The sequence below is a fragment of the Suillus clintonianus genome, assembly GCF_016758775.1.
Source record: "Suillus clintonianus strain FC179 chromosome Unknown DEU56scaffold_18, whole genome shotgun sequence".
NCBI classification, from domain to species: domain Eukaryota; kingdom Fungi; phylum Basidiomycota; class Agaricomycetes; order Boletales; family Suillaceae; genus Suillus; species Suillus clintonianus.
In genome coordinates, this window is record NW_024539242.1 from 171,358 (window position 1) to 196,214 (window position 24,857).

Genomic DNA, 24,857 nt, shown 5'->3' on the forward strand with positions numbered 1-24,857 from the left:
TACGTTGTTGCTATCGGCAGGGTTTCATATGAACATTGCTGGGAAGAACCGATAAGATTTGCGGAATCAGGCAACAGAACTGTAGGATCATCGGAATGGCTTGCATCGAGGCATCGGACTCACTTGGCGAGAGAATTGGTACCCTGAAAATTCCCTGGGTTCTATAATCTAATCACAAGACATAAACAGATGACGTCGTCTAAGGTATGTGGCGCGAACATGCAGGTACGGAGATGGGCGATGTGATGTAGATCGATTAATACACGGTTTGATCCTTCAAACGCGGGCATCATGAACGGCTAATGTTGATGCGTCTATGGTATAGTTGGGCGCGAGGCAGCGATATCGTTCAATAGGTTTCGTTGATCATCATGACCATCCATTTGAACTTCGCCGGCGCAAGGGCAGTGGTATTCGTGGACGCACTTCCAAATCTTGTACTCGTTTGGGATTAGAGAGTCCGACTTTTCGTATCTGAGCGAGTCTGGGTGATGAGAACGAAGGTCAAACGCCATCACGGTCCGCAACAGCGATCGGATACGATACCTTCTTAGGCCAGCCCATGCTACGAACAGTGCAACAGCTGATGAGAGGGTGGACATCGCCATGAAGGCATAGGGCATCTCCTCCATGTGGCTTTTCAACTGGATCAGAGAACAGTGTCAATGCGGGCATCAGAAATCTTGTGACGGGTGACTGACGTTCATACCGAATAAACCTGCGATTAGAGCTCCCGTGCCAATTCCCATAGTTCCGATGGATACCTAACATATCTCAGCTTTGCATCACTCAGGTGGGACGAAAAAGCTCACTTTAAGGTCCAATGCGAGTAGTGCATTGCGGTTAGAGTCTAAGATGAGTTCTACGATCTCCTGGGTGGATTGCACGTTGGCCTATTGAGGACGGTGAGATTTTCGGCAAAAAGATGTGCGCATGAAAATCCACCTCGATGTTTTCAGCTTCATTGGCGATTTCTTCTACTTGTTTGGAGAAAAACTCAAGAAGTACCTCAAGTTCCTCGTGTTCATGCGTGTTGCGTGGAATGCCATTTTTTCTTGTCAGTGAGATACATGGCATCCAAATCATCATCTTGAATATAACAAGTTCGAACCTTCAAACTATTACGATAGTTAAAATACTAACCTTGTTCGAGTACTTCTTCTAGAGCCTCTTGGACCTGGCATGGGAATAAATAAAAAGATCCCATGCGGAAGACAAAATTTTGAGAAAAAGTCGTACCAGCTTAGCGCGATTTTTGAACGCTACCAAACGTCTTGAGTAGTGCAATAGGCGTTTGAATTTGTCATGATTGATGTCATCCTCGAGCTCCGCCAATAGACCACCAACGAGGTTACGGATGAACACCATCTCGGCTTCTAGCGCGCTGAGAACGGAGAGAAGGATGGACTCGATTGCTCTATGAAACCCTCGATGTGGCAGCGCGGAAATGACCAAGTTGCGGGAAAACCTACCTGAATTCGTAAGGGGCACCGCTGCCCCGGGCCTTAAGGTTATGCTGAATGGGGTCAGTCAGCACACGTAAAATGTTTGATGGAAGAAATTGACCTCGAGATGGTAAAGGAACACAGAGTGAAGACGGGAATCATTGGACCCGTATGAGTCAAACAAAACCACAGTATCAGCCTTGACTAACGCCCGTATGTGAAGTATATTGATCTGGACGCCAATGTTATAAGCCAGGCCACGGAAATTTACACACAGCAACGCACTAAAACGGCTCCTTTGCGAATGAGAATTGTAGGAACAAGGTTGGGTATTCGTGAATCAATCTTCCGTAAATCACGAGGCTTCATTAGAGTTTCAGTAAGGGTCCAGCCCAAATCCTAGACTGCAGACATAATCCTTCTTACGTTTAAGCGATGCTCGTTGCACAAGTCAGACCGTTTAAATTGGCCAGAAATGCTCTTGATATTGCCTAAAGCGACAGGTGTGGTCATGCAACGAAAGGATAGGCTGAGAAAATGACAAGGTACCCGCATGATCCAGGATAGTGCCTGTGCCGCTGTGAGCCGCAAGAAGAACAAAGAAAACAAATAGTTGAATGGGAGAGAACGTACAGCGTAGCATGAGATCTGTAAGTTGCCTGCCTTTCATGACTTTCTCAAGGATGGCAGCTTTGGCTATTTCCTCCTGAGTATCAGACATTCCAGACGACTCATTCTCTTTCGGCCGAAAGAAATTCTTCCATGAGGCAAGATGAAAATGTCTGACGTGTAAAAGCAAGGCGTTGGGAGGAATTGACCTCTGCTGAAGTGGAGGAGAAGAAGTGGAGAGCGCGTGATTTTGATATCGGCCACATTGAGGAATGAGCTGTGGAGCAGAAGATGTTCGGCTCAATCGCATCACATTGCTGGTGTGCACACGCCTGAGAGCTGTATGCATTCACAGACGCAATTGGAGGAGTCAAGTGCAGATTTGTGTCAAAGACCTCCAAATGGATTCGGACAAAACCGTTATACATATTTAATTTTGTCCGATAACCAATTAGATATTTACTTTTGACGATAATTTGAAATTTCACAACCTTATTCTGTCACACAATTGTGACAACAAGCTGTACCAAATTTGGTCACTGGTCAGGCCTCAGGTCCGGGGCCCCTGGTCCCCCCATCTGACCCCAATATTTGACCCCGCATTCTTCCCCCAGGTCGGTACATGTTCCGCGGATGTTTCACCATGGAGTTGCGCCAGCAGCGTCGCATTAATCTGGCATGTGCAGGCGTTTTTGTTCCGAGTTTTGACTAGTAAATCAGTTCCTTTTAAAAAATTAACCGATCAACCACGTCCACCGGACGACTCTAGTCTTTTACGTTTTCTTTGTCTTCTTCAGGTGATTCCAGACCTAAGCAGCGGCCTCCAAGCCTTCATCCAAAATCATTCTCGGCATGTGCTCTCGCCATTCTGAGCAGATCTGACAGTCCCACAATCAGTAATACTTACCTTGAGAGATGAGGCAGCACAAATCAGATGAAGATCAGGCCGCCATCTGTTGAAGTTCTTTTTCAGGACCTCTCTTCGGTCACGGATCTATTACATACCCATTCGGTTTGCTTTGCCTCGCCTCTGTTTTCGCCTCTTTATTTTATGCCATGGTCTTCCTCTGATACCTCATTCCACCCACCCCCTCCACACCCCACACCATTATGTCTGATTCTCGCAGACTTTTGGAAGCCGCAAACGCGCTTTCTCAACTTCTCCGTCAGCACTCCATTGCCCACGCCTTCTATGGTAGCATTCTCACTGCTGTGCTCTCTGACAATCCACGTTGCGATGTGAGTAAACTGTGTCTTTAGTGCCCACACGCCCTCATACTGACGTGTTTCCAGGAAATATTCTGTATTGTTGAAGGCGGTTCAACACACCCCTTCCGTCGAGTCAGACAAGCCGTTGTGGGGAGTGAGCAGTTCACTACCACACACTCACCATGGAGCAATCGGTAGAGGAGTCTCCTACTAGTATGGTCTTTCTTGTAACCGAGTCTGCCTAGCTTGCATGCTACGTATCGTCAACTCATCCCGGCCATCGAGGTGAGCATGTCTTCAACACATTTCCAACGATGTCATTAATGACAGTGACATTAAAGATTGAAATCCTGCCCGCTGGCGAACATGGACCCCGACGACTGGATAATTCCACTATCATGCAACTACAAGGCATTCCCTTTTTGACCTTGTCTGAGTTTGTTCGGGCAAAGCTAAAGGCTTGGACGATGTAAGTAATTATTGTCCCATAGTCTGGTATATCAACTTACTCTCCACAGACGCGGCTCAGACCGTGATGCTCAAGACATCATTTACGCACTATGCCGCTACTGGAATCGATTGGATATCAATCGTGTTCCTGAACAAGATATGAACCACTTCGTCACTACCCATCGCACTGCGGCCCTATCCTGGGCAGCGCTGAAAAGAAAATATGGTTTGTGAAAGCGCTGGAGGGCATGAGTCAGGGTGGGTTCCTATCGGATTAATGCTGATTGCGAAACGTGTCCAAAGGGGTAGGGACTTTCCACTCAGAAGCGTAGAATGTTGTAATGTATCTTTGGAATTGCAGATGCGCAATTCCACGCGGCTATGCCGCTGAGTCCATTCTGGTCTGGGCGACTATATCACGGCTACACAATTTTCAGAGCCTCTGGTTCTCGTAAGACTCGTTGTACATGATATCATACTATGAATCACACATACGACATTTGCCCATGATTATGGCTCTGTGGTTCTCGGTAAATATAGGGAGTTTCCACTGACGACAGGAGCGTGTCTTCACTAATGTAGTCATGAAATGGCGTTGCTAATTCAGGGTAGGTAAGGCCTATGAAGTCCTCGGGGAGCGGTGTAGATATTCAGGAAATAGAACTGTGTTTGTGTGGGCTCTGCGCTTACAAGATTTGTCCAGTGGTTCCTACAGTTCGCGCTCCAACATTTGAATATAATGGGTTCTTGTAACCGTCGTAGGTTGCTAAAGTCAGGGGTCACAGCGAAGCAATGGATCTCTCCGCCTGCGAAGGTTGTTGGCTTCTCACGTTATCGTAGACGATCTCCGGAAGAGTTCGCATTGAGCTAGTCCGATGGTCCAGCACATCATGATCTGCCACAAAGTCAGAATAGTGATGCCCTAGCAAAATCGCGGAGATACAAGGGCCTTCGACAGTATGAATCACCAGGGTGCAGGTAACGGACTTCACCGTTCAAGCCAAGCCGAAGAACGTCCAGCCTGGAACTTTGTGAGTATCGTCTGTCTCTCACGCATTCAGCCGATACCAATCAGCTGGCTTGGTTTGTGTGATCAATGTGATGTCCTAATTTTTGTGAGCCTGGAACGGAGAAGGGATGAACCCGACCACACCCGACCTTGCTGTTCGATCGTGAGGTTCTATCAGAAAATGAGCAATTATTAAAGGGGATAATGATTGAAAGCTTGGAGTATTGTTGACGTCTGACAAGAAGGGGTGCGAAGCGCGAACTATCCAAAACCACTCGGCGTTGCAATGGCTTTTGAGCGGTAATTATTATTATACAAGAGTGTTGCGGAAACACAGGGCCTGCATGCCTCCCATCATTATTCCTGATTGCCGGGTCAACAATATAGATTTTCTTACCATTAATATAATGTAAGGCGTCAGGACACAGCGCGCGCGAGTGAACGGAAGGATAAACACAACGTGAGAAAATAGTGTGACACCACAATTCACTGTGACGGTAATCACCCGTGACGTGTCCGTGTCACGCCCAAGACGCGTAATACCCGTCCGTTGTAGTGATCCTCGTCGTTCTCCTTCACGATGCCTACCGCCGTTCATAAAACCAAGACGCCCGGAGGCATTCAGTCGTACTACCAGGCCAAGATTGAAGCTGCAGAACTTTTGATTAATCAAAAAACACAGAATCTGCGTCGATTAGAGGCTCAGCGGAATGCACTGAATGCACGAGGTGCGTTTGCATTGCTTGGATTCTAATGGAGGCATTTACATGACAGAATAACAGTGCGGCTGCTACGAGAGGAGCTTCAACTCTTACACGAACCTGGAAGTTACGTTGGGGAGATTGTAAAGGTTATGGGGAAGAAGAAAGTCCTCGTCAAGGTTCAACCAGAAGGCAAATACAGTATGCGCTGGGTTCTCGAATGTCACTTTATTCTGTATTTGCTCACGCACTTCGCAGTCGTTGATTTCGACCCTTCAATTGAGCTGTCCCAACTTTCCGCTTCACTGCGCGTGGCTCTCCGTTCTGACTCTTATACGATCCATAAGATATTGCCGAACAAAGTCGACCCACTCGTCTCCCTCATGATGGTGGAGAAAGTCCCAGATAGCACGTACGAAATGGTGGGAGGTCTAGATAAGCAAATCAAGGAAATCAAGGAAGTCATCGAGTTGCCTGTCAAACACCCAGAACTCTTCGAGTCTCTTGGTATTGCACAGCCCAAGGGTGTTCTTCTCTATGGTCCCCCTGGGACGGGAAAGACCCTTCTCGCTCGTGCTGTTGCACACCACACCGACTGCAAATTCATTCGTGTTTCGGGCTCGGAGCTTGTTCAGAAATACATTGGTGAAGGAAGTAGAATGGTTCGGGAGTTGTTCGTCATGGCCAGGGAGCATGCACCCAGTATCATCTTTATGGACGAGATCGATTCTATTGGCAGTTCTCGAGGAGACAGTGGTTCGGGAGGTGGCGATTCGGAAGTACAGCGCACGATGCTGGAGCTTCTCAATCAGCTGGATGGTTTCGAGGCCACGAAGAACATCAAGGTTATCATGGCTACGAATCGTATAGGTTTGTGGGCTCTCGTCACGCATTGATGTCTGCTTAAGGTGCCTGCCCTAGACATCTTGGATTCTGCACTTCTTCGTCCTGGGCGTATTGACCGAAAGATCGAATTCCCTCCCCCTGGCCCGGAAGCTCGCGTGAGCATTCTTAAAATCCATTCTCGCAAGGTGAGTTATCTCCATCCTGGATCTTCCGGGCGCCTCAGAACATGTTCATTCTTAGATGTCGCTGCAACGTGGTATCGACCTCAAAGCGCTCGCCGAGAAGATGGGCCAGTGCTCGGGCGCCGAAGTGCGCGGTATATGTACAGAAGCAGGTGCGTCCTTTGATAGTATTTGTAGTTCGCGTTTATTGACCAGAGAAATAGGTATGTACGCGCTTCGGGAGCGACGGCAGCATGTCACGCAGGAAGATTTTGAGTTCGCTATCGCGAAAGTGCTCAAAAAGAACCAGGAGGGTAATACTTCGGTCAATAAGTTATTCTCATGATTGTATTGCGTTTGGTATTTGCATGATTCTTTTTCCCATCCACCCGTGCTGCTTGACGGACTTTTGAGACTTGGGAACGGCAACGGGGGTCGAGTTGATTGGTGATCGACGATTGCGCGCTATCAGGGTACATCTATATTTGCTAGTGGTTCTTGCCACGACACAGATCAATTCATGGATCGACTCCTCATCGATCAACGGCTCGATCATGAATTGTAATACTGGTCTGAAGACGAAGTGCTGCACTTTGCCTTTGAAATCATTTGACATATTGGATGAATCTATAGGGACGGGCCGAGTTCAGGAGACTCACGTGCTTGTCGTAGTGTGACCGATTTTGAAAAGGGGCATATTGCTCCTTACCTTGCAACCCAAACTCGAGCCCATCGGTCTACCCAGTTTCATTGCTGGTTTGTGTATACGTAAGTCTGCTATCCCTTTGCAGTACTTGTGATAATTACTTAACAGCGAAAATAAGCATTGTTCTACAACTTGAAGGAGTGCAACAATGCCAGGATGTCTGTCACGGCTCCGTAGACTGTTCCCCCATCAATCGCACGAAAACGCTAGTACTTCTGCTCCCTGTTGCCAGATAGAGCCTGCTGTGCCCCGTTCCGAGCTGAATGAGTTCACCCCTACCTCCTTGCCAGTCGAAATTATGGAGCACATCTTCCGTATCCTGAAACCATCGCCAGACCTGTATGACCCGTGTGGCATCACTCACAGCCAAGCAAAACATGTGTGGGATATCAAAGCCGTCAGTCAAGTATGTTACCAATGGCGTGATATCACACTCGGCTGCCCTGCCTTGTGGACTTATGTTGCCCCTTTGCTGTTTGGCTATGAATGGACAAGGGACATACTGGCCAGATCCAAGGGAGCTCCTTTGACCCTCGACATACGTGGTACCCTCACGTTTCCACATTGTGTCATCCGTTTAGCAATGGCGCATCTCGTTCACACCCGTATACTCATCATCGATGCAAAATTCCAGGATTTCCTTCGCTGTGCTTCTGGTCCTGCCCCTCTTTTGGAATCCATCACCATCAGTTCCTCCAACCCCACATCAATTATAAACTCAGCCGACTTCACCATCCCATATTGTACTCTAGTTACATTTGAAACTCCTGCGCTACGGAAACTCATCCTGGATGATCACATCACGCTTTCTGGTGCCAGTCTAACCATGATCAAAAATCTCAGGCACCTAGAAATCAAAAGTGTAATGTTCACCCCCACACTTCCCCAATTCATCAATATACACCAGGCATTGTCGTCCCTGCAAACTCTTGTACTGGATGTCATTGATATTCATGGTTTAGTGCCCTTGGGCACCATCAACCTGCCTCGTGTAACAAGTATCAAGCTACGGGGGTCCCCATTTGAATGCGCTTGCTTGCTTCTGCGTACCAGAGCCCCCTCCATAACGACACTCGCACTGGTATGCCACTCACAGACAGCCATCGACTTTCCTAATTCTCCTCGTGGTTGGCTCTGGACTTTTCGCACAAATGGCAACAGAGATCACAGCACAGCAACGTTTTTTTGCCTGCTATCGACGGACTACAATATTTCCAGGCCATTACAAACTGGACATATGGCTGACCGAGATGGAATCCTCACATGTACAAGACATCGGTATCAATGCAATTCGTCATGCCGTATCCGACATTCCCTTCCCAGTGCAATTGTCCACCTTGATGAAGTTGTTCGAAACAGGGGACTTACAGGGCCTTGACACCGATGAGGTGTGCCGGAGCACACAAGGATGATTAGACAGCCTGAAGAATGTTGCCATCCAACGGAATTTTGATGGACATTCAAAGTGATGCGAAATTTGCATACAACTAGCCACGCCTGTATCCCACATATTAGTATCAGCTGCATAACACTCGATCAGAATCAGCAAACTTCCACTACTGCAATTCTCTGCTAACATGTGTGTAGATACTCATCAAACGTCCTCACCAGCCGCTCGATCGGCTGCCTCGCAGGCGTCGCACTATCCAAAAAGCTCGACCCCCCAAGCATCCCAGCCCTCGCCCACCCATCCGCCATCACGTTTCCCCACAACACCAGCCAGCACATCGTCCACATCCATCCCAGCCAGCCACCCGTCTTATTTCCCGCAACAGCACGCTCGAGGACCACCCCAGCGCCCATCATTCCAAATGGCAGCAGCATGCGCCACAACTCTGAAAAAGGGTCGATGGCGAGTAGTGCGAGGTGGTGAAAGAACCCAGAGGCGAGGAACGCGCCTATGACGCCCCCGACGCGTCCGAAGAGCAGAGAAAGCGGGCGTCCACCGAGGAAGATGAATGACCGGCGGAACCACTGGTGCCAACGTCGGCTCCAGAATTCTCTGAGAGAGGTGGCACTCCAGGGAGAGTCGAATGAGGGGGGATATTGGTCTGGATGTTGCCTAAATAACAGTACGCCAAGAACTGCGGTGAGCTCGTAACCGGCTCTGAGTACTGAATAGACGCCGAATGCGCATAGGGTCGCTATGATGCTTGATCGAAGATAACGGAGGTGCAGGGGAAGCGATTCGTCGAAGATGGTTCCGCCATCGACAGAGCCGAATGTATGTGGTGAGAAAGATTGTATGGCAGAATGAATCGCGCCGCAGAGAAATGAGTGTTTTAGACCGGAGACGAGGGTGGATGTGGCAAAGGCCAATCGTGAGGATGTAGGATGCGTCTCGGGCGGGACGTAAAGTCCCTGCGACCAGTCCCAGCCATAACCTCGAAGGCTGCATGCCAAATCGAGTGGGTCAAGCACGGAGTTAGGCTTTGGTACATCGGTTGACGATCGCTGAGCCACACGAATAAAGGGTTTCGTCTGCACCGTCCATTCAAGGGTGCGTGCTGCAATACAAAACATGGATAACTGAAAGAAAAGTTCAACGCTGTGGCAGTTAATGCGGGTACGACGGGAACTCACTTGAAGGTCGATGTTCCAAAATTGAAGTTTCGGTTGCCCCATGCACATATCTAGCGATGTTGCAGCGCGAAATGCGAGGATGGCCGTGATGGGCCATAACGCAATGCGAACTGGCTGCGTTTGGGGCTGCTGGACGAGAAAAGCTGTGGCGAAGTAACATATAACTGGTGGAAGGACATCAGAAACGAAGTTCTCAGTTGTGAGTGGTATCCTAGCTGTGGGGAGACGCAGGCTGTCTGGAAAGGATAACATGTTGGCCGATTATCAGTGGAGGGGAGTACGAGGCGAAATTCGCGGGGGGATGCCTAGAAGGCGTCCAGTCCAGGGTTGACTCGCCGAAAACGTATATATATAAGCTACATATCAGTTGGGAACCGAAAACCCGAACTCAATTCAATGCGGAGCTCGAGCCGCATCGATGGAGTACATAAATGATGATGAACATATCAGAAACTTGGCTACAAGTACTAATCAAGATCTAAGAATAGTCAATCATGTACATTCTATTACAGTAACAAGTTGAACAGTACCCTCATCATGCCAGTGACTGACTCTGAGCAACCCAGGTTGCTTTGTGCCGTCGCTGCCTCGCACGTTGGCTCGCTGACGACAACATGGTCCAATATAACCAGTTATTGGCACAGGCTTCAACTATTTGACTCATCCTAAAACTGTGCACAACGCCGCAGACTAGGTCACGGAGAACTTGTCCTCTTGGAAGGTCATTTGGTGCCAACAGGAGGAGGCGGCTTTCATAAAAACTCAAGGTGAGAATATCACGGTGCTTTGCAGTCACCAATGAGACTCCCCAGACCCTACATGGATCGCCGGTCACCATCCCAGTATCAATATTCTTGCCGCCAATCCATGCATATGGTTTTTCTTACCCTGCGGCAACTGCTGGCCCGATGTGGGTGCTTGTCAGTCCAGTTTTCGGACCGGCTCCGCGTTCTGTTCAGTCTGTGGATGTACCTTAGATCCCTTCTACTCCACCTTGAGATCTGGTTTTCCCGTGGTGCGCACCGGTCTCGCCTGCTACCCATGAGTTCAGAATCCCTGTCTCTTATATGCCTTTCTCTCCTTCCCTTCCTCCCCCGCCCTCAAGCCAAGCCCGAAATGAATCTTACTTCATGTCGGAACTGAGCAAGGCTCCGAGTTGGAATAGCCTGAGTGACCATTGATACGGACGCTGTTAAGTATGTATAGGTACTGCTGCTTGCCTATTTCTCTCTTCAACAATGTTGCTCTCCGCGTTCGCCACAATCCTTGTCGTTCTCCCATTTACCTCAGCGGGTGTCCACAAACTAAAACTCAACAAGCTGCCACAAGTCTTGCCTGGTAATGCGCTCGAGACTGCCTACCTCACCGAGAAATACGGTGCACAGACTCATAATGAACAACTCCCTTTGATGGGTGCTGGTGGCGCCGGACGTAACATTCGTCCACCAGTCGAGCAAGATAGTTTTGTCTGGGACCAGGAATTCATCAACGGCGGCCACAGTGTCCCCCTCACCAGTATGTAATAATGTGTTTTCCCTTACTATCGTGTTCACGCTTCCCAGACTTCGTCAATGCTCAGTATTACACCGAGATCGGGCTGGGTACTCCACCTCAATTATTCAAGGTTATCCTCGACACGGGGTAAGGAAATTGTTTTTACCATACCCCGAGGATTCACCAGTCCCTAGGTCAAGTAACCTCTGGGTCCCCGGCTCCAAGTGCATATCTGTTGCCTGCAAATCTCATGCCAAGTACGATTCCAGCGCTTCCTCCACCTACAAGGCGAATGGCTCTGAGTTCTCCATCAAGTACGGCAGTGGTTCGATGGCTGGCTACGTCTCCCAAGACATCCTGCGCGTCGGAGACCTCTCTGTTCTTACCCAGGACTTTGCAGAGGCCACCAACGCGCCCGCTCTCTACGGCGCCAAGTATGTATATTTTGCTCTATACCACTAGCACGCCACAATTAATATGTGATCTAGATTCGACGGTGTCCTCGGCCTTGCCTACAATACCGTCGCCGTGAACCGCATCGTTCCTCCTTTCTACAACATGATTGACCAAGGCATCCTCAACGAGCCTGTCTTCTCCTTCCGCCTCGGTGACTCCGAAGCTGATGGTGGTGAGGTCATATTTGGTGGTATCGACGACAGTGCATACACCGGTGACATCACCTACGTCCCTGTGCGCCGTAAGGCATACTGGGAAGTCGAGCTTCAGAAGGTCGTATTTGGAGACGACGAGGTAACACTTAACGCGACAGGCGCTGCTATTGACACTGGTAAGTCCCGGCTTTGTCTGCCTGACTTCAACTCCTCACCAAATCACATCCAGGCACCTCCCTTATTGGACTCCCCACCGACCTCGCGCAAAAGTTCAACACCAAAATGGACGCCACCCGTTCCTCGAACGGTCAATATCAAGTCGACTGCGCCCGAATCCCCTCCTTACCCGAACTAACGTTCTATTTCGGCGACAAGCCTTACACACTGAAGGGAAGCGATTACGTAGTAGCAGAGAAGGGGGGCAAGTGCATATCGTCGCTCATCGGCATGGATATCAAATCCGCTGGAGGTTCATTGTGGATTATTGGTATGTGACATTTATTCCCGTAAGTTTTTTTTTGTTGATAAGTGCATCCAGGTGATGCGTTTCTCCGTCGATACTACACGGTTTACGATCTCGGTCAGAATGCTGTTGGGTTCGCCCAAGCTGTATGAAGGTTACAATATAATCTGATACTCCGGTGAAGCGTGGATATTTACCCCGAGGTACGGCACTGCGCATATACTTACTAAATTTGCCATTTTAAACTCGATAAATTAATCATGAGTGCGAGAGATTGAAGAACAGCACAAGTATACGCGTCTAAGTGGCCTCGGTCTGAAGTTCGTGCTATAAGTATACTGCATGGTAGGAGGACCCCTGATAATGCCTTTGGAACCCGGGTTGGCGGAGGCCCCAACTTGTCCGGATGGATTTTGTCCAATTTTGTCCAGATCCCGTCCTGGGTCACCCATGAGCGCAAAATTTGTCCGGATTCCAACCCGGGTTATAAAATTTTTCAAAAACGCGTTTTTTGCATGTTGGAGTAGCTAGGATCATGTAGCGCAGCTAGGGAAACACGGAAATACTAGTATTCCTCCTCCCCCTCATCATGATCCCCTTGCAAGACCGTCTGATTTACTACTCGCTTGCGGAAAAGTTTTGCTGCTTCGGTAAGTCGAGGAGATGCGTGATGTAGCGTTTCGAATGCGGAGACGTCAGCTGGTACAAGTTCAAGTCCCGAAGGTGTCACCTTAGGTGCAGAAGTGAGAAGGCAAAGAAAGGCAGTGGATGGAAGGAACGCAAATTGACGGCACTGAAATATGGAGGTCGCATCGGGCAGGGAGCGGAAGTACTGGCGGAAATGTTGTTGGTAGAGCTGAACCCCCAAGTACGAGATTGCAGCAATAGCATCCACGCTTTCAACAGCGCCGTGCTTGCCATTCTTTCCGCCACCTTTTGAGTATATTGCAACGACTTTCATGAAGTTAGTTCAAACTCCAGCTTTACGAAGTGATAGAACTTACCGCGTCCAACACGTAGTCCCCATTGCTCCGTGAATACAATGCCGAAGTCGCCATCTTTGAGTGGGCGAAGTAAAGTGATACGAGCGTCGTTAAGAATGGCAAGTAGAGGCAGTCTTGCCGTTTTGAAGACACTTTTCCTGCGCAGCATTGCCTGATGACAGAATCAGCACAAAAACGAATGAGCAAAAATCACACCCACCCTTTTCACCACCGCCTTCGCTGCATTAGCGGCGTTAGCAGAATTACCTGCCTGTGGAACTTGTTCTGTCCAACGTGCAGCACGTTCTAGACCGGTACCAATCGCACGACCTTGCTGTTCCTTGAGAACCACCTGGAACTCGCGTATCAAACGCCGCCGTTCTGATAGCACGTTCCCCGCTATGTCATTCAGTTGGGCACGACCCGTGCGTATACCCTTTTTAGCTTGTTCAGTCTCGTGATTGCTCCGAATCCTCACAAGAGCATCAATATCGAGGGCTTGAATAGGAAAAGTACCGAGACCCATAGGCTTGCTCAAGTTATCGGCAAGGCGCACGGCGGGAAGTGACAAGCAGTGCTCGATTTGAGCGAATTCATGCGCACAAATCTCGGTGTCGTCTTCGTCTTCGTCTTCAGCAAATTTACGTCTGGTTGATTGATGAGTGAGTACTAATGAAGAGATGGACAAATAGATGCTTACATGCACTGTTGCTCGTCAGTATCTAGGGCAATTGCAGCGAATGTTAATTGAAGGAGCTTGTTCCGTTGTTTCTCGGTACGGGAGATGTCATCGTCTTCGGCGAGTTTCATTAGTGTGTCGAGTAACTGAGCTTCGCATTGCTCCTCGGCATCTGCATCGCGGTCAACAACAGATTCATTCTCGGATTCATCACCCCCGTTATCCGAGTCGCTAATATCCATTCCACCATCGAAGTGAACAATACTTGGCAACACAATTGATTGTGTTTGCATGAGAAGGCCGGGGCTGATGCCACATAACGCCAATAAGCTCTGTGCCTCGTGTGCTGCATCTTGTGAAGCTTCCTGTATATCTGTGTCAGAGGGATATTGTGACAGTTCAGGAATGTCAACAGTGTGATCGTAAAAGTAAGTTATCGTGTAACCTTGAGCACGAGCCTTGAAATTGGGCGATCGTTGCCGTAGGACTTCTTCTTGCAGCTTGGCATGAAGCTTCGGAATGGCATAATAGGCATCGAGCATGACAAAATCCTTCTTGATGTTCCGGAGGTTGGCAAAGGAGTGCTCGCAGGGTTCACTGGTATGAAGCCAAGGAAGGAGAGGGTGGTCATCGGGGAGGTAGTCATGATAGACGATGACGAGCGAAATTAAACCATCAATGAGCCTCATGACAATGTCGGTCGACTCGCGTGACATGAAGTACTTGTTTTCTTTGTAGCCGATTTTGGCCAGATAAAGTCGCCAGCCGTCATAAAAATAGCGTGCTCGAAGCACCATTTTGACTCGCTCGCAATGAGAGATGCTCCGATGCTGATAGGCGTCAACAATCTCCCCATGGATGAAAAGAAAAACTATCTCTCCAACATGGTCAGGGTGGTGCTCAACAAGGAACTTTAGGGTCGCTGATGAAAAAAGCCTCGCAGCAGCATTGTCGTCTTGGCGGTCTAGCTTCTCGACATCCCGATGATACAATGGTGTCCCGTCTTCAAAGGCCATGGCACGTATGTGAGCGAAGAGAGCTGTGTAGTTGCCGAGGATGAGTAGACGAGCGCCAGAAAAGAGATTGTTGCGAAACGTTTTTAAGCCGTGCTTCGGGTCTTGGATATTAACCAAGGCCTGTCCATGGTGTACAGGAATCTCCAGCCTTATTGCGCTCATGCCAGCAAATGGACTCTCGATCCCATAGACGATGACACTATCTGCATCTCGCACAACAATACGCTGGACAGCACGTTCGACCTTGGTGCCATCACACGCATACGAGACAATGGGGATTTGATGCCTCCGAAGGCCACCAATGATCTCTACATCAGGAAAAAGCCCGGTCACTATATAGTACTATATAGCCAGGATAGACCGTGTAGCTCGGTAGTCAAGTCCCTTCTATATAGTATGTGAGGCAAATATGTAGTACTATGTAGTACTATATAGTGCTATGTAGAATTGGGTAACACTACTATGTACTACAGAAGTAGACTGTAGTTGCTTCGAGTTGTACTACAGGCAGCTATATAGCACTACATAGTTCATGTAGCGCTACTACTGCCAGCTACAAGCAGCTATATAGTCACACATATATCACATAGTAGTAGTAGCAGCACGCAGAATCACGAAAACAATGGAATTCAAATGCCTACGAATCAACAAATCAACATATTTTACAACTCCCTAGCCTCCGCATCATGCTGCTCCTCAAGTCGGTACTCTTGGATGGCATCTTCGAACGCGGTGTCACTGATCCGGGATGCAGATGACGAGATAGTAAGGCTGTCAACGCCTGCATGGAAACTTCAAAGCATGAAAGTTAGAATATAGTTTTCAAAAAGGACGCTGTTCAACGCACCGAGCCGTGTCGTGCAGATTGACACGAATTCTTTCGAGGAGTTTGTAAGGCGCCGTGCGCTCATCGAAGCGCTGCAATGAGCCGAAATGACCATGGTAGACAGTTCCATAAGTAGCCGATGTAAATTTAACATCCTCCTTCAGACCTTGTACCCATTCGTCGATACAACATTCAATCTACCAGTGATTCATCAGCGCCATCAACTTGAATATAAGAATAAGAGACTCACAGTTGTAAGCACAAGAGCGATAACTTCGACGGGCATAGGATTAAAATATTTATGGTGGATGACACCCTCGTCGTGTCGATTCGCAAACCACATGACATTGATACCCAGTTGCAGTAACTCCGTCTTGTAGATTCCCTTCTTCGATTCCCAATCCTATTAGTTCAAGGAGTTAGGACTTGAAATACCATGTAGATCATCAAAACACGTACCTTGAAAGCAAACACAGATTCGACTTTCAAATACTCTGCCAGATCCCTATTCTGTCTTATCACAGTGTTGGAATTGCTCGTCCGGAAACCGAAAAAAGATGCCGTCAGTGAACGCATTTTCGTTTTGAGTTCCCCGCGAACTTGTGATGTGCGGGTCAATAGCTTCGTAAAGTATGATATAAATCAGATGAAGAACACACGGAGATCAGACGACTCACCATTTTGACACCTGCAGGTGTCAGTTTGACATTGAGGCCTTTGATTTGACACGCCTCGTGCCAGGCTGCTTTTGCCAACGTGGTCTCGACAGCAATGTTGTCGGGAAATGGCGCCTGGGTGACTACCATACACCGGAAAATAGAGATTGCCGTCACAAGAATCTCCTTGGACACATCATCGAAGTCGCTGGCTTTCATGCGATGGCGTGAGCCATCAGGATTTTTCTTAATCTTCGGCAGTACCATGGCATCGTCCGAAGTCACGTCAAGTGGACACTTGGACCCTCGAGCTATTGGCGATAGCTCTTCAGCGATGTCGTTGTTGTCCTCGTCATCAGTGCGGTCTTCAGGTCGAGAGTCTGAGCCACAGTCTGTTGACTCATCCGAGTCATCACTGGCACTTGGACTCGGAGTCGGAGCTGCTCGATAGTAGCAGAGGCGGATTAGTCTTAGTATAGAATCAACAGAGTAGACACATACCTGTGGTAGTAGCCTTGTGGGTGGCACTAGCGTTGTGCAACACCGGGGGTATTTTACCAGAACTGAATGTCAGGACCTTGGGCTTGAACCGGGACAGTTTGGACGGCATATCGCGATCTGAGAACTAAATAAATATTTTATCAGTGATTATTCTGAGTTGCATCAAAGAAAACGGGTGAACGTACCATAGTTTCTTCTTCCCTATCAGTAGTAGCCTTGTGGGTGGCACTAGCGTTGTGCAACACCGGGGGTATTTTACCAGAACTGCATGTCAGGACCTTGGGCTTGAACCGGGACAGTTTGGATGGCATATCGCGATCTGAGAACTAAATAAATATTTTATCAGTGATTATTCTGAGTTGCATCAAAGAAAACGGGTGAACGTACCATAGTTTCTTCTTCCCTATCAATGTCGCTATGCAGCTCGGACGGCTCTTGCTCGAAGCCATCAGGATTGGCTTCGTAAGCAGCCCTCAGTGCTTTTTTCTTCTGTTTATCTAACTTCTTTTCCTTGTTTTCTTGGCGATGGGTGACGTGCTGAGACTCAGAGACTGTAGAGTCGCTAGTGAGTGAGACGTTCTCGCACAATATTGTCAGGATTTACCGCGGTAATTCTCTTTTTCGGTCGGCCGTCGCTGTCGACCACTTGCGGTGCGAGTAGGTGGTTGCGCTGGTTGCGCGTCCTTGGACTTTGCGTGCTTCGAGGCGACCTTGCGACTGGTAGCCATGGTTGTCTGAACACAAGGGAACATTAGAGCACATTTTAAAGCGCAATGAAAGACACAAACAAAGCCATCTAAACCTTGAATTTTTTGTTGATTTCAGGGCGTGTAAAGTTCAAAGCTAAAGCTGACGGACGGAACATGATTTTTGTTGATTTCAGGGCGTGTAAAGTTCAGAGCTAAAGCTGTGATCAACGGACGGAACATGATAAAAGGAGCGAGCATACCGCTACTACATCGCAACATTTTCCCTACCATGGTTATCTCAGTCCACAAGCGGTATGGAGTCTGCATCAAACACTCACCGGCGTGCTCTGACAAACAGATTGTATAGTCCTGCGTCACCAGCCAAAACTGCTACCTATAAAAATGGAGATGTTACTGTCAAAAGGTTAGCTGCATGTCTTTGTCACAGCCCCAATGCTCACCGGCTTGCAGGCCAAAGTTCAATGAGCCTATGTATCCGCTTCCTCCGCCGTTTCGCCAAACACCCGGCCCTGTCATGGTTCCTCAGTCCTACTTGCAAAGACTAATTTTGGAGCGTTGGGAGGCGGAATTGAAGAGTTGCGAGCAAGCCAAAAAATTGCAGCTCTCGGAAATGGTGCCAGGTCCAGCTCTTACCTTACTGCAAGCAAACTTGCGAAGACTCATTGTAGAGCGCTGGGAGGCAGAAGTGAGGCGTTGTGAGGAGGCCAAACGGGCGCAACTTTTAGAGTTAGTGCTTGCCGCCCATGGTATATCGAGACTAGTGTAGTGTGGCGTCTCCAAGACTAGTGTAGTATGCCGGCAGGGCCTGCCTTTGAAAAAAACCATAAAAAAATGTTACGAAGTTCAACCTCTGAAACACTCACCATGCCTCACTGCGGATTCTGTACCAAGGAGATTCCCACATTGGGAGGTGTCAAGAAACATATCGCAGGACGCCCTGACTGTAGAAGGCAATGGGAGCTGCTGGTTGAAAATCAAAATGACATTGGCGTACCTACAAACCAAGCCGCTGACACCAGCGCTGACTATCACGCTGACTCGTATTCTCCCCATCGCCGCTCACGCTCTGAGTCTTCCAATCCCGATGCAGACAACCCAGCAGCGCCAAAACATCGGCGGGTGACCATCGAGGAGGTTGAAGATGAGGACAACGCACGATATTTTGAACAATGTGCTGGTGCTGGCCAAACACTGCGTGAAGGACAAACCGGCTTTGAAAGGCTTCAGCAGTATCAGGAGTGTATGGGCGAGGACAAATGGGCTCCATTTTATGATGGGTACGTACCAATTCATGTCTGTCGCGTCTGCAAGGCAATTAACTTCAGGTCGCAAGGGAGGAATGGGGACTCGCCGAATGGCTTGTTAAAAGCCTCGGCCAGACTCGAACAGACGAGTTTCTAAAATTACCTATAGTAAGTGTAGTGTTGAAAGATGAAGAATTCGTACTAACCATAGTGCCGATAGACACAAAACCGAACGAAACCTTCTTTTCACAATAACCGATCTTTCCTCCAGAAAGTCGACGAGCTTCCACACGGAGCAGCCTGGAGTTGCAAAAAGGTTGAGGTCCAGGGAAATAAAACTGATGAGAAGGGCCAGCCGTTGCATGAAGACGTTGAAGTTTGGATGCGCGATCCTGTGGAGTGCGTCAAAGACCTCATTGGAAATCCACTGTTCCGCGATCACATGGTGTACACACCTGCGCGAGCATACAAGGACCCTGCAGGACTTCACCGAGTAATTGACGACATGTGGACGGCGGACTGGTGGTGTGACAAGCAAGTAAGTACACCCAAAAAAGCGAAAATGACAAGTACTTACCTATGGTGTCTAGAAACTGTTGCCGATCGGTGCGACAATTGCACCAATCATTCTTGCATCAGACAAAACATGTCTGTCGCAATTCCGAGGTGATAAATCAGCATGGCCCGTGTACCTAAGCATAGGCAACATTGCGAAAGAGAAGAGGCGGCAAACGTCAGCGCGAGCAACGGTCCTTATTGGATACTTACCAGCAGGAAAGCTTGATTGCTTTACTTCAGATACACGCTCCCTTGCCGGTTACCGACTTTTCCACCATTGTATGTCCCTGCTCCTCCAACCCCTCGTTGCTGCAGGTCGAAATGGTGTCGAAATGGTCTGCGCCGACTCGTTGATCCGTCAAGTCTACCCCATCCTTGCTGCTTATGTAGCCGATTTTCCGGAGCAATGTCTTGTCGCGTGTTGTAAGGAAAATCGGTGTCCAAAGTGTTTGGTCGCTGCAGATGAACGAGGTGATCCGCTGACTTCACTGATGCGGGACCCTGATGTGACAAAAGATATATTAGAGAAGCGGAAGAATGGTCAGCATCCGATTCAATTTGACGACAATGGGTTACGCGCCGTCTACAATCCATTCTGGGCAAATCTCCCTCACACCGACATCTTTCTTGCCTTCACGCCTGACCTCCTCCACCAGGTCCATGAAGGTGTCTTCAAAGATCACCTGGTTAAATGGTGTCTTGAAATTGTCGGAGAAGAAGAATTGGACGCACGCTTCAAAGTAATGCCAGATTACCCTGGTCTTCGGCACTTCAAGAAAGGTATTTCGACCGTGAGACAGTGGACAGGTACATAGCACAAAGAAATGCAACGCGTCTTCATCGGTCTGCTCGCTGGTGCTGTCCCAAGGTAAGCCATGCTCAACAAATTTAAAGTCTGTACTGACACAATTAATTTCATTTGCTAGTCGAGTCTTATTGGTTGCGCGAGCGATTCTGGACTTTTCATATTATGCACAGCTTCGAATGCACACTGCTGAATCCCTCGATGGTCTGGAGAGCGCGCTTGCGGTGTTTCACGCCAACAAGGACATCCTGCGGGAGCTTGAAGTTCGCGAACACTTCAATATTCCTAAATTACATCAAATCTCACACTTCGTTAAGTCAATCACTCTATTTGGTTCCACCGACGGTTTCAACACTGAGCTTCCGGAACGACTACACATCGATTTCGCAAAAGACGCCTATCGTGCCAGCAACAAACGTGACTATGAGGAGCAGATGGCCTTATGGCTTCAACGGCAAGAAGCCGTTTTCCTGCGTAGTTCTTACCTTGATTGGTTGTCAGAACGATCTCAGTCAGCCACAGTATCCAGTCACACAGATCCCAACCGCAGATTTGACTTGGATTCAGACTCGGACGCCGAGATTGAAGAGTTGCAGTCTGAGTCACGCAGCGCTGCCCCTACAAACGCAAGTCCATCACTTCCTATTGATGTGCCAGTGGTCCACGTTCTCGCGAAGTCTCCTGCACACCCTCGTCAGTCTGTTGATCACCTCATCACCGCACATGGTGCCACCATGTTTCTCCCTGCCCTCAAATCTTTCCTGCACGAGCAATTGCCACGCAACAACATTGTCCCCGGTCCACATGACCGTTTCGATGTTTATCGACAAGTTGTCGTAGTCGCTCCCCCTGATCCACGCACCGGTGACTCACCAAAACGGTGGCGCATTAGAGCGACACCTGAGGTGCAGCCTGGTGCTGGCCGCCAGAAACCTGGCTCCCCCGCTAGATTTGATATGGTGCTGATAAGTGATGGTGTTCGGACGTCGAATTTGCAGACATTCGAAGGTAAGCAACACTTACTATTCAAGGCCTTAATGTCACGACTGAAATGGATACTGTAGGTGTGCGAGTTGCGCAAGTTCGCATTATATTCACCCTGCCTCGTCAGTTTCAAGTTGGGACGTTCTCCCGAGCGCTAGCTTACGTCGAGTGGTTCACGCCGCTTCGGGAGCCAGATCCCTCCTCTGGCCTACGTCAAGTGTCACGTTCGACTCGTCAGCTGCACCGGAATGCAGCCGTGATACATCTAGATGAAATTGTTCGTCCGTGTCACCTTATTCCAAAGTTGGGACCATCTGTTGACCCCGGGTGGACGAGTGCGAACATCTATGAGATGGCACATGAATTTTATTTGAATACTTATATTGACCTTGAGACATTTTGTATTTCCGCTCTTAGTGACTAGAACTACTACTACTGCTACTGCGCTACAATGACTACAGGTTGCTACTACCACCACCTGTTGCTCTACATAGTCTTAGTTTCGGCTACACCAGGTATGTAGTACTATATAGTACCCTGGTTGCCTACATAGTACTACACCGCCTATGTAGCACTATATAGCTGTCACTATGACTATGATGATTTGGGGTTTTTCCTGATGTAAACTCCATTTTGCGAGAGATTCAGCGTTGTGGTCAGAAGCGAGAGGGAGCGCAGCCACGATGATTGGAGCAATCTTAGGGAGTGGGACTTGTAAGCACCAAAGACGCATTTTCATTGCAAGAGTTAACTTAGCCTCCTCGATGATCTTGCGGAGAGCATCCGGGTTGGCAACGAGATATGGTTCACCAATCCCCCCAATGAGATAGTGAGCTTCTTTCTCGGCATCCCAGAAGATACGCCATGCAGAATATAGCTTGGTGTCGTCACAGCATAGAGATGTCGGGCCACGATAACTCAAGTCTGCGAGATGGTCTGCGACCAGCTGAAAGGTACGTTCGCATATTGTCATCGGAAAACGTGGCCGTCGACTCTCTTTCTCTCTAAAGCTTCGCTCTGTACGAACGGGGAGGTGTTTGGATAGAAACCGAAGTGCTTGTGGACTATGTATCCTGAGGACATTGGAAAATTCGTCCCAGCTAGGCGAGTACTTGAAGTTTTGCATGCCGACACCACGTTCTTCGCGGTCAAGCTTGGTCACCATGGCTTCGACGAGGCCAGTGAAGACATTGAGGTCTGTATATTTTCCCTGAAGGACACCAGTAGCAAATTGAATGCAAGGTGTTCGCTCCGCACTCTAAGACCTGAATTAGAAAAGCACATCAACGAGTCAATAGATTGAAACATACTGCAGCTGTTTCAAGGATTTCTCGAACTCCAATGGTGCGAGCGTATATCATGGCGAGTGCAGCTGAGCGAAATCGGTGATTGATATGGATGAAGTTTTTGTCTTTTGGAATTGGCCGCTTGATTGCTCGTAGAAATTTGTCGAGTGAGAGGAGAGAATAGCATTCAATGCATGGTTGAGGACGTCCGTCAGTACTTTTTACAACTTTTTCACATTGTGTGGAGTAGACCCGAATTCGCTGGTGGTCATTCTTCCACTTCCATCCTTGACTTTGCTTGTCCATAACAATCTGCTTTCGCATTTTCGACAATTTGCCAAATGTCTTCGAAAACAGTTCATTGGCAATCTCCACGACTGATTTTGAGCCTCCTCCAGGGACCGCAGATCGATAAAGATAATTTTCTATCAGAGGTTCAACCTGTGACGAAATGCCAGGACAAGGAAGACTGGGTGTCGATAAGGTGGAGTTAAGGGACGTCTTGGATGTGTTGTTGTTTTTCATCCGTATGTCAAACTTCTCTGTCCACTGAGTGACTGTAGGCATTCCAGCAGCGGGAGTTGACTTTTGATGAGCACACTTTTTCGTAGCATGCTCTCGAAACCTTGACACATCATATGGTTCCTTCACTTTGATGGTGCGCCCACATATTGAATGTCGGACTGTCTGACAGTCGTCTTCGGCCACGGCATCTGAATCGAGTTCACGGATCTTCTTCTTCCAAGTGGCCTTCTTCTTCGGACATGGTTTGAACTCACCGCTCCTTGCTGCAGCACGCAAACCACGCGAAGCAGTGGCAGATTGGCTTATTCCCACTGGGCCAAAGCTTTCTTCACCTAATCTTGCCTTTTTCACCACCTCCACCACTTTGTTTTCGGTGCCCACAAAATCTGTCTTTGAACGAGTGCGTTTCCCCCCGACTTTTGGCACGTGGCTTAACCAGTTCAACAGGCTCTGCTTTGGAACCTCTATCTTCGAGTCTCCCATAGTTGCGCTCAAGTCGACACTGGAATGATTCACCACTGGTTCGATCGTACTGGCTAGTGTGCTGGTGCTCGATGTTGCAAGAATCGGAGGAGCGCAAGAAGACGGGTTGTTGAGAATGAAGGATAGTGAATTCTTTTTATCGACTTCACCACCATTGATACTTTTCCGAATCTCGCACTTCGCAAACATGATCATATCAGTATGGCACTTGAAGCAAATGGCAAAGTACATCCTCACATTACTCAGCCAATCTCTTGCAAGGATCACAAACCAGGTAGCTCGTGCAACTGATTTCGCTTTTGGTTGCCAGAGCTCATCTCCAAATACAGCGTGTGCAATTGCATTGGTGCTCACGACCCCACATGAATATGTGTCATTTTGTGACGCACATGTCAGGCCTTCGTTGTCGATACTAAAATGTGCGTTGAATGCACGCAGAAGCCATTGCTGCACCTGCCTCGCGAATTCATCAGGTGGTGGTATTTGTCCCCGCAGACCCTTCAGTCATTTTCCATGTAGAACCCTGGCCCAGGACATGCCAAAAGGCCCTAGAACCATGGCTAGCCGGTCACCGGCCGGAGTTCATGTACTATGTAGAACCATGGCTGGCCGGAGTATATAGAACCATGACTGGCCAGTGTAGATATATCAATACTGGTATTCTTATAATTGAAAGCAATACTAGTAGCTAGCCTTATACCTACTAGATGTAGAATCAAGGCTGGCTGGTCATTGGTGTCTGAGTTGCATATCAGCTGGCTGGCTTCTATAGCATGTAGAATCAAGGCTGGCCAGTCATTGATGTCTGAGTTGCATACTGGCCAGCTGGCTTCTATAGCATGTAGAATCAAGGCTGGCCGGTCATTGGTGTCTGAGTTGCATACTGGCCAGCTGGCTTCTATAGCATGTAGAATCAAGGCTGGCCGGTCATTGGTGTCTGAGTTGTACACTGGCCAGCTGGCTTCTATAGCATGTAGAATCAAGGCTGGCCGGTCATTGGTGTCTGAGTTGCATACTACTGGCCAGCTGGCTTCTATAGCATGTAGAACCATGGCTGGCCGACTACTACTGGTTGCTAAGTTTCTCAAATCTGGTGTTCAGGACCCTTCCATATTATTCCCACACCCCGCATTTTCGATTTTTAGTCACCTACTGTGGGAATTACCCCACAACACCCAAAACATCGACCATTTTTGGGAATCTCCACAATATCAATTATTCCCACACCTTTCTCACCTCACTGTAGCTTCACCACCACACCACAACAGGTCCCCCTTCATATATAAGTAGTAGTTCAGTATATATATGTATAAT

The 24,857-nt window shown here is 48.4% G+C and overlaps 10 protein-coding genes across 10 annotated transcripts; 6 read left to right on the forward strand and 4 right to left on the reverse strand.

Annotated features, from left to right (window-relative positions):
- Positions 1-369: 369 nt before the first annotated feature.
- On the reverse strand, positions 370-2,166 carry DEU56DRAFT_870247 (Mg2+ transporter protein cora-like protein; the record flags this gene model as incomplete). The annotated part of the gene is made up of 12 exons (XM_041355612.1): positions 370-484; positions 547-644; positions 702-764; positions 813-893; positions 946-1,017; positions 1,240-1,417; positions 1,473-1,516; positions 1,567-1,677; positions 1,731-1,808; positions 1,872-1,936; positions 1,995-2,015; positions 2,079-2,166. The coding sequence occupies 12 exons, from the start codon at positions 2,164-2,166 to the stop codon at positions 370-372; spliced, it is 1,014 nt and encodes a 337-aa protein (XP_041210980.1).
- Positions 2,167-3,045: 879 nt separating this feature from the next.
- Positions 3,046-4,366, forward strand: DEU56DRAFT_195208 (uncharacterized protein). The gene is made up of 5 exons (XM_041345013.1): positions 3,046-3,293; positions 3,348-3,457; positions 3,509-3,548; positions 3,605-3,732; positions 3,782-4,366. Exons 1-5 carry the CDS (start codon positions 3,165-3,167, stop codon positions 3,945-3,947), a joined length of 573 nt encoding a protein of 190 aa, XP_041210981.1. The 5' UTR covers positions 3,046-3,164; the 3' UTR covers positions 3,948-4,366.
- Positions 4,367-5,164: 798 nt separating this feature from the next.
- DEU56DRAFT_789130 (26S proteasome regulatory complex ATPase RPT6) lies at positions 5,165-6,856 on the forward strand. The gene is made up of 6 exons (XM_041352520.1): positions 5,165-5,450; positions 5,505-5,624; positions 5,682-6,293; positions 6,345-6,454; positions 6,510-6,603; positions 6,655-6,856. The coding sequence occupies exons 1-6, from the start codon at positions 5,303-5,305 to the stop codon at positions 6,774-6,776; spliced, it is 1,206 nt and encodes a 401-aa protein (XP_041210982.1). The 5' UTR covers positions 5,165-5,302; the 3' UTR covers positions 6,777-6,856.
- A 178-nt stretch (positions 6,857-7,034) lies between these two features.
- Positions 7,035-8,127, forward strand: DEU56DRAFT_979001 (uncharacterized protein; the record flags this gene model as incomplete). Its single annotated transcript, XM_041359730.1, has 2 exons — positions 7,035-7,198; positions 7,255-8,127. A coding segment is annotated over exon 2 (843 nt), but the record flags the coding sequence as incomplete, so codon positions are not given.
- A 528-nt stretch (positions 8,128-8,655) lies between these two features.
- Positions 8,656-10,143, reverse strand: DEU56DRAFT_883619 (uncharacterized protein). Its single transcript, XM_041356142.1, has 2 exons — positions 9,720-10,143; positions 8,656-9,665 (listed from the first exon to the last, which is right to left on the reverse strand). Exons 1-2 carry the CDS (start codon positions 9,969-9,971, stop codon positions 8,709-8,711), a joined length of 1,209 nt encoding a protein of 402 aa, XP_041210984.1. The 5' UTR covers positions 9,972-10,143; the 3' UTR covers positions 8,656-8,708.
- Positions 10,144-10,957: 814 nt separating this feature from the next.
- On the forward strand, positions 10,958-12,439 carry DEU56DRAFT_870251 (Asp-domain-containing protein; the record flags this gene model as incomplete). Its single annotated transcript, XM_041355613.1, has 6 exons — positions 10,958-11,234; positions 11,282-11,360; positions 11,408-11,647; positions 11,702-12,000; positions 12,054-12,311; positions 12,363-12,439. 6 exons carry the CDS (start codon positions 10,958-10,960, stop codon positions 12,437-12,439), a joined length of 1,230 nt encoding a protein of 409 aa, XP_041210985.1.
- A 336-nt stretch (positions 12,440-12,775) lies between these two features.
- On the reverse strand, positions 12,776-17,676 carry DEU56DRAFT_899942 (uncharacterized protein; the record flags this gene model as incomplete). The annotated part of the gene is made up of 14 exons (XM_041356500.1): positions 12,776-13,241; positions 13,292-13,442; positions 13,491-13,917; positions 13,971-15,273; positions 15,327-15,352; positions 15,632-15,757; positions 15,813-15,988; positions 16,042-16,194; positions 16,251-16,412; positions 16,469-16,887; positions 16,949-17,072; positions 17,134-17,274; positions 17,336-17,499; positions 17,553-17,676. The coding sequence occupies 14 exons, from the start codon at positions 17,674-17,676 to the stop codon at positions 12,853-12,855; spliced, it is 3,885 nt and encodes a 1,294-aa protein (XP_041210986.1). The 3' UTR covers positions 12,776-12,852.
- Positions 17,677-17,926: 250 nt separating this feature from the next.
- DEU56DRAFT_910289 (uncharacterized protein) lies at positions 17,927-18,424 on the forward strand (the record flags this gene model as incomplete). Its single annotated transcript, XM_041357162.1, has 3 exons — positions 17,927-17,949; positions 18,005-18,061; positions 18,109-18,424. 3 exons carry the CDS (start codon positions 17,927-17,929, stop codon positions 18,422-18,424), a joined length of 396 nt encoding a protein of 131 aa, XP_041210987.1.
- A 98-nt stretch (positions 18,425-18,522) lies between these two features.
- Positions 18,523-21,673, forward strand: DEU56DRAFT_910290 (uncharacterized protein; the record flags this gene model as incomplete). The annotated part of the gene is made up of 7 exons (XM_041357163.1): positions 18,523-18,935; positions 18,992-19,070; positions 19,123-19,440; positions 19,493-20,240; positions 20,283-20,328; positions 20,387-21,273; positions 21,330-21,673. 7 exons carry the CDS (start codon positions 18,523-18,525, stop codon positions 21,671-21,673), a joined length of 2,835 nt encoding a protein of 944 aa, XP_041210988.1.
- A 150-nt stretch (positions 21,674-21,823) lies between these two features.
- Positions 21,824-22,414, reverse strand: DEU56DRAFT_732350 (uncharacterized protein; the record flags this gene model as incomplete). Its single annotated transcript, XM_041348266.1, has 1 exon — positions 21,824-22,414. The coding sequence occupies one exon, from the start codon at positions 22,412-22,414 to the stop codon at positions 21,824-21,826; it is 591 nt and encodes a 196-aa protein (XP_041210989.1).
- Between the last annotated feature and the right edge of the window lie 2,443 nt (positions 22,415-24,857).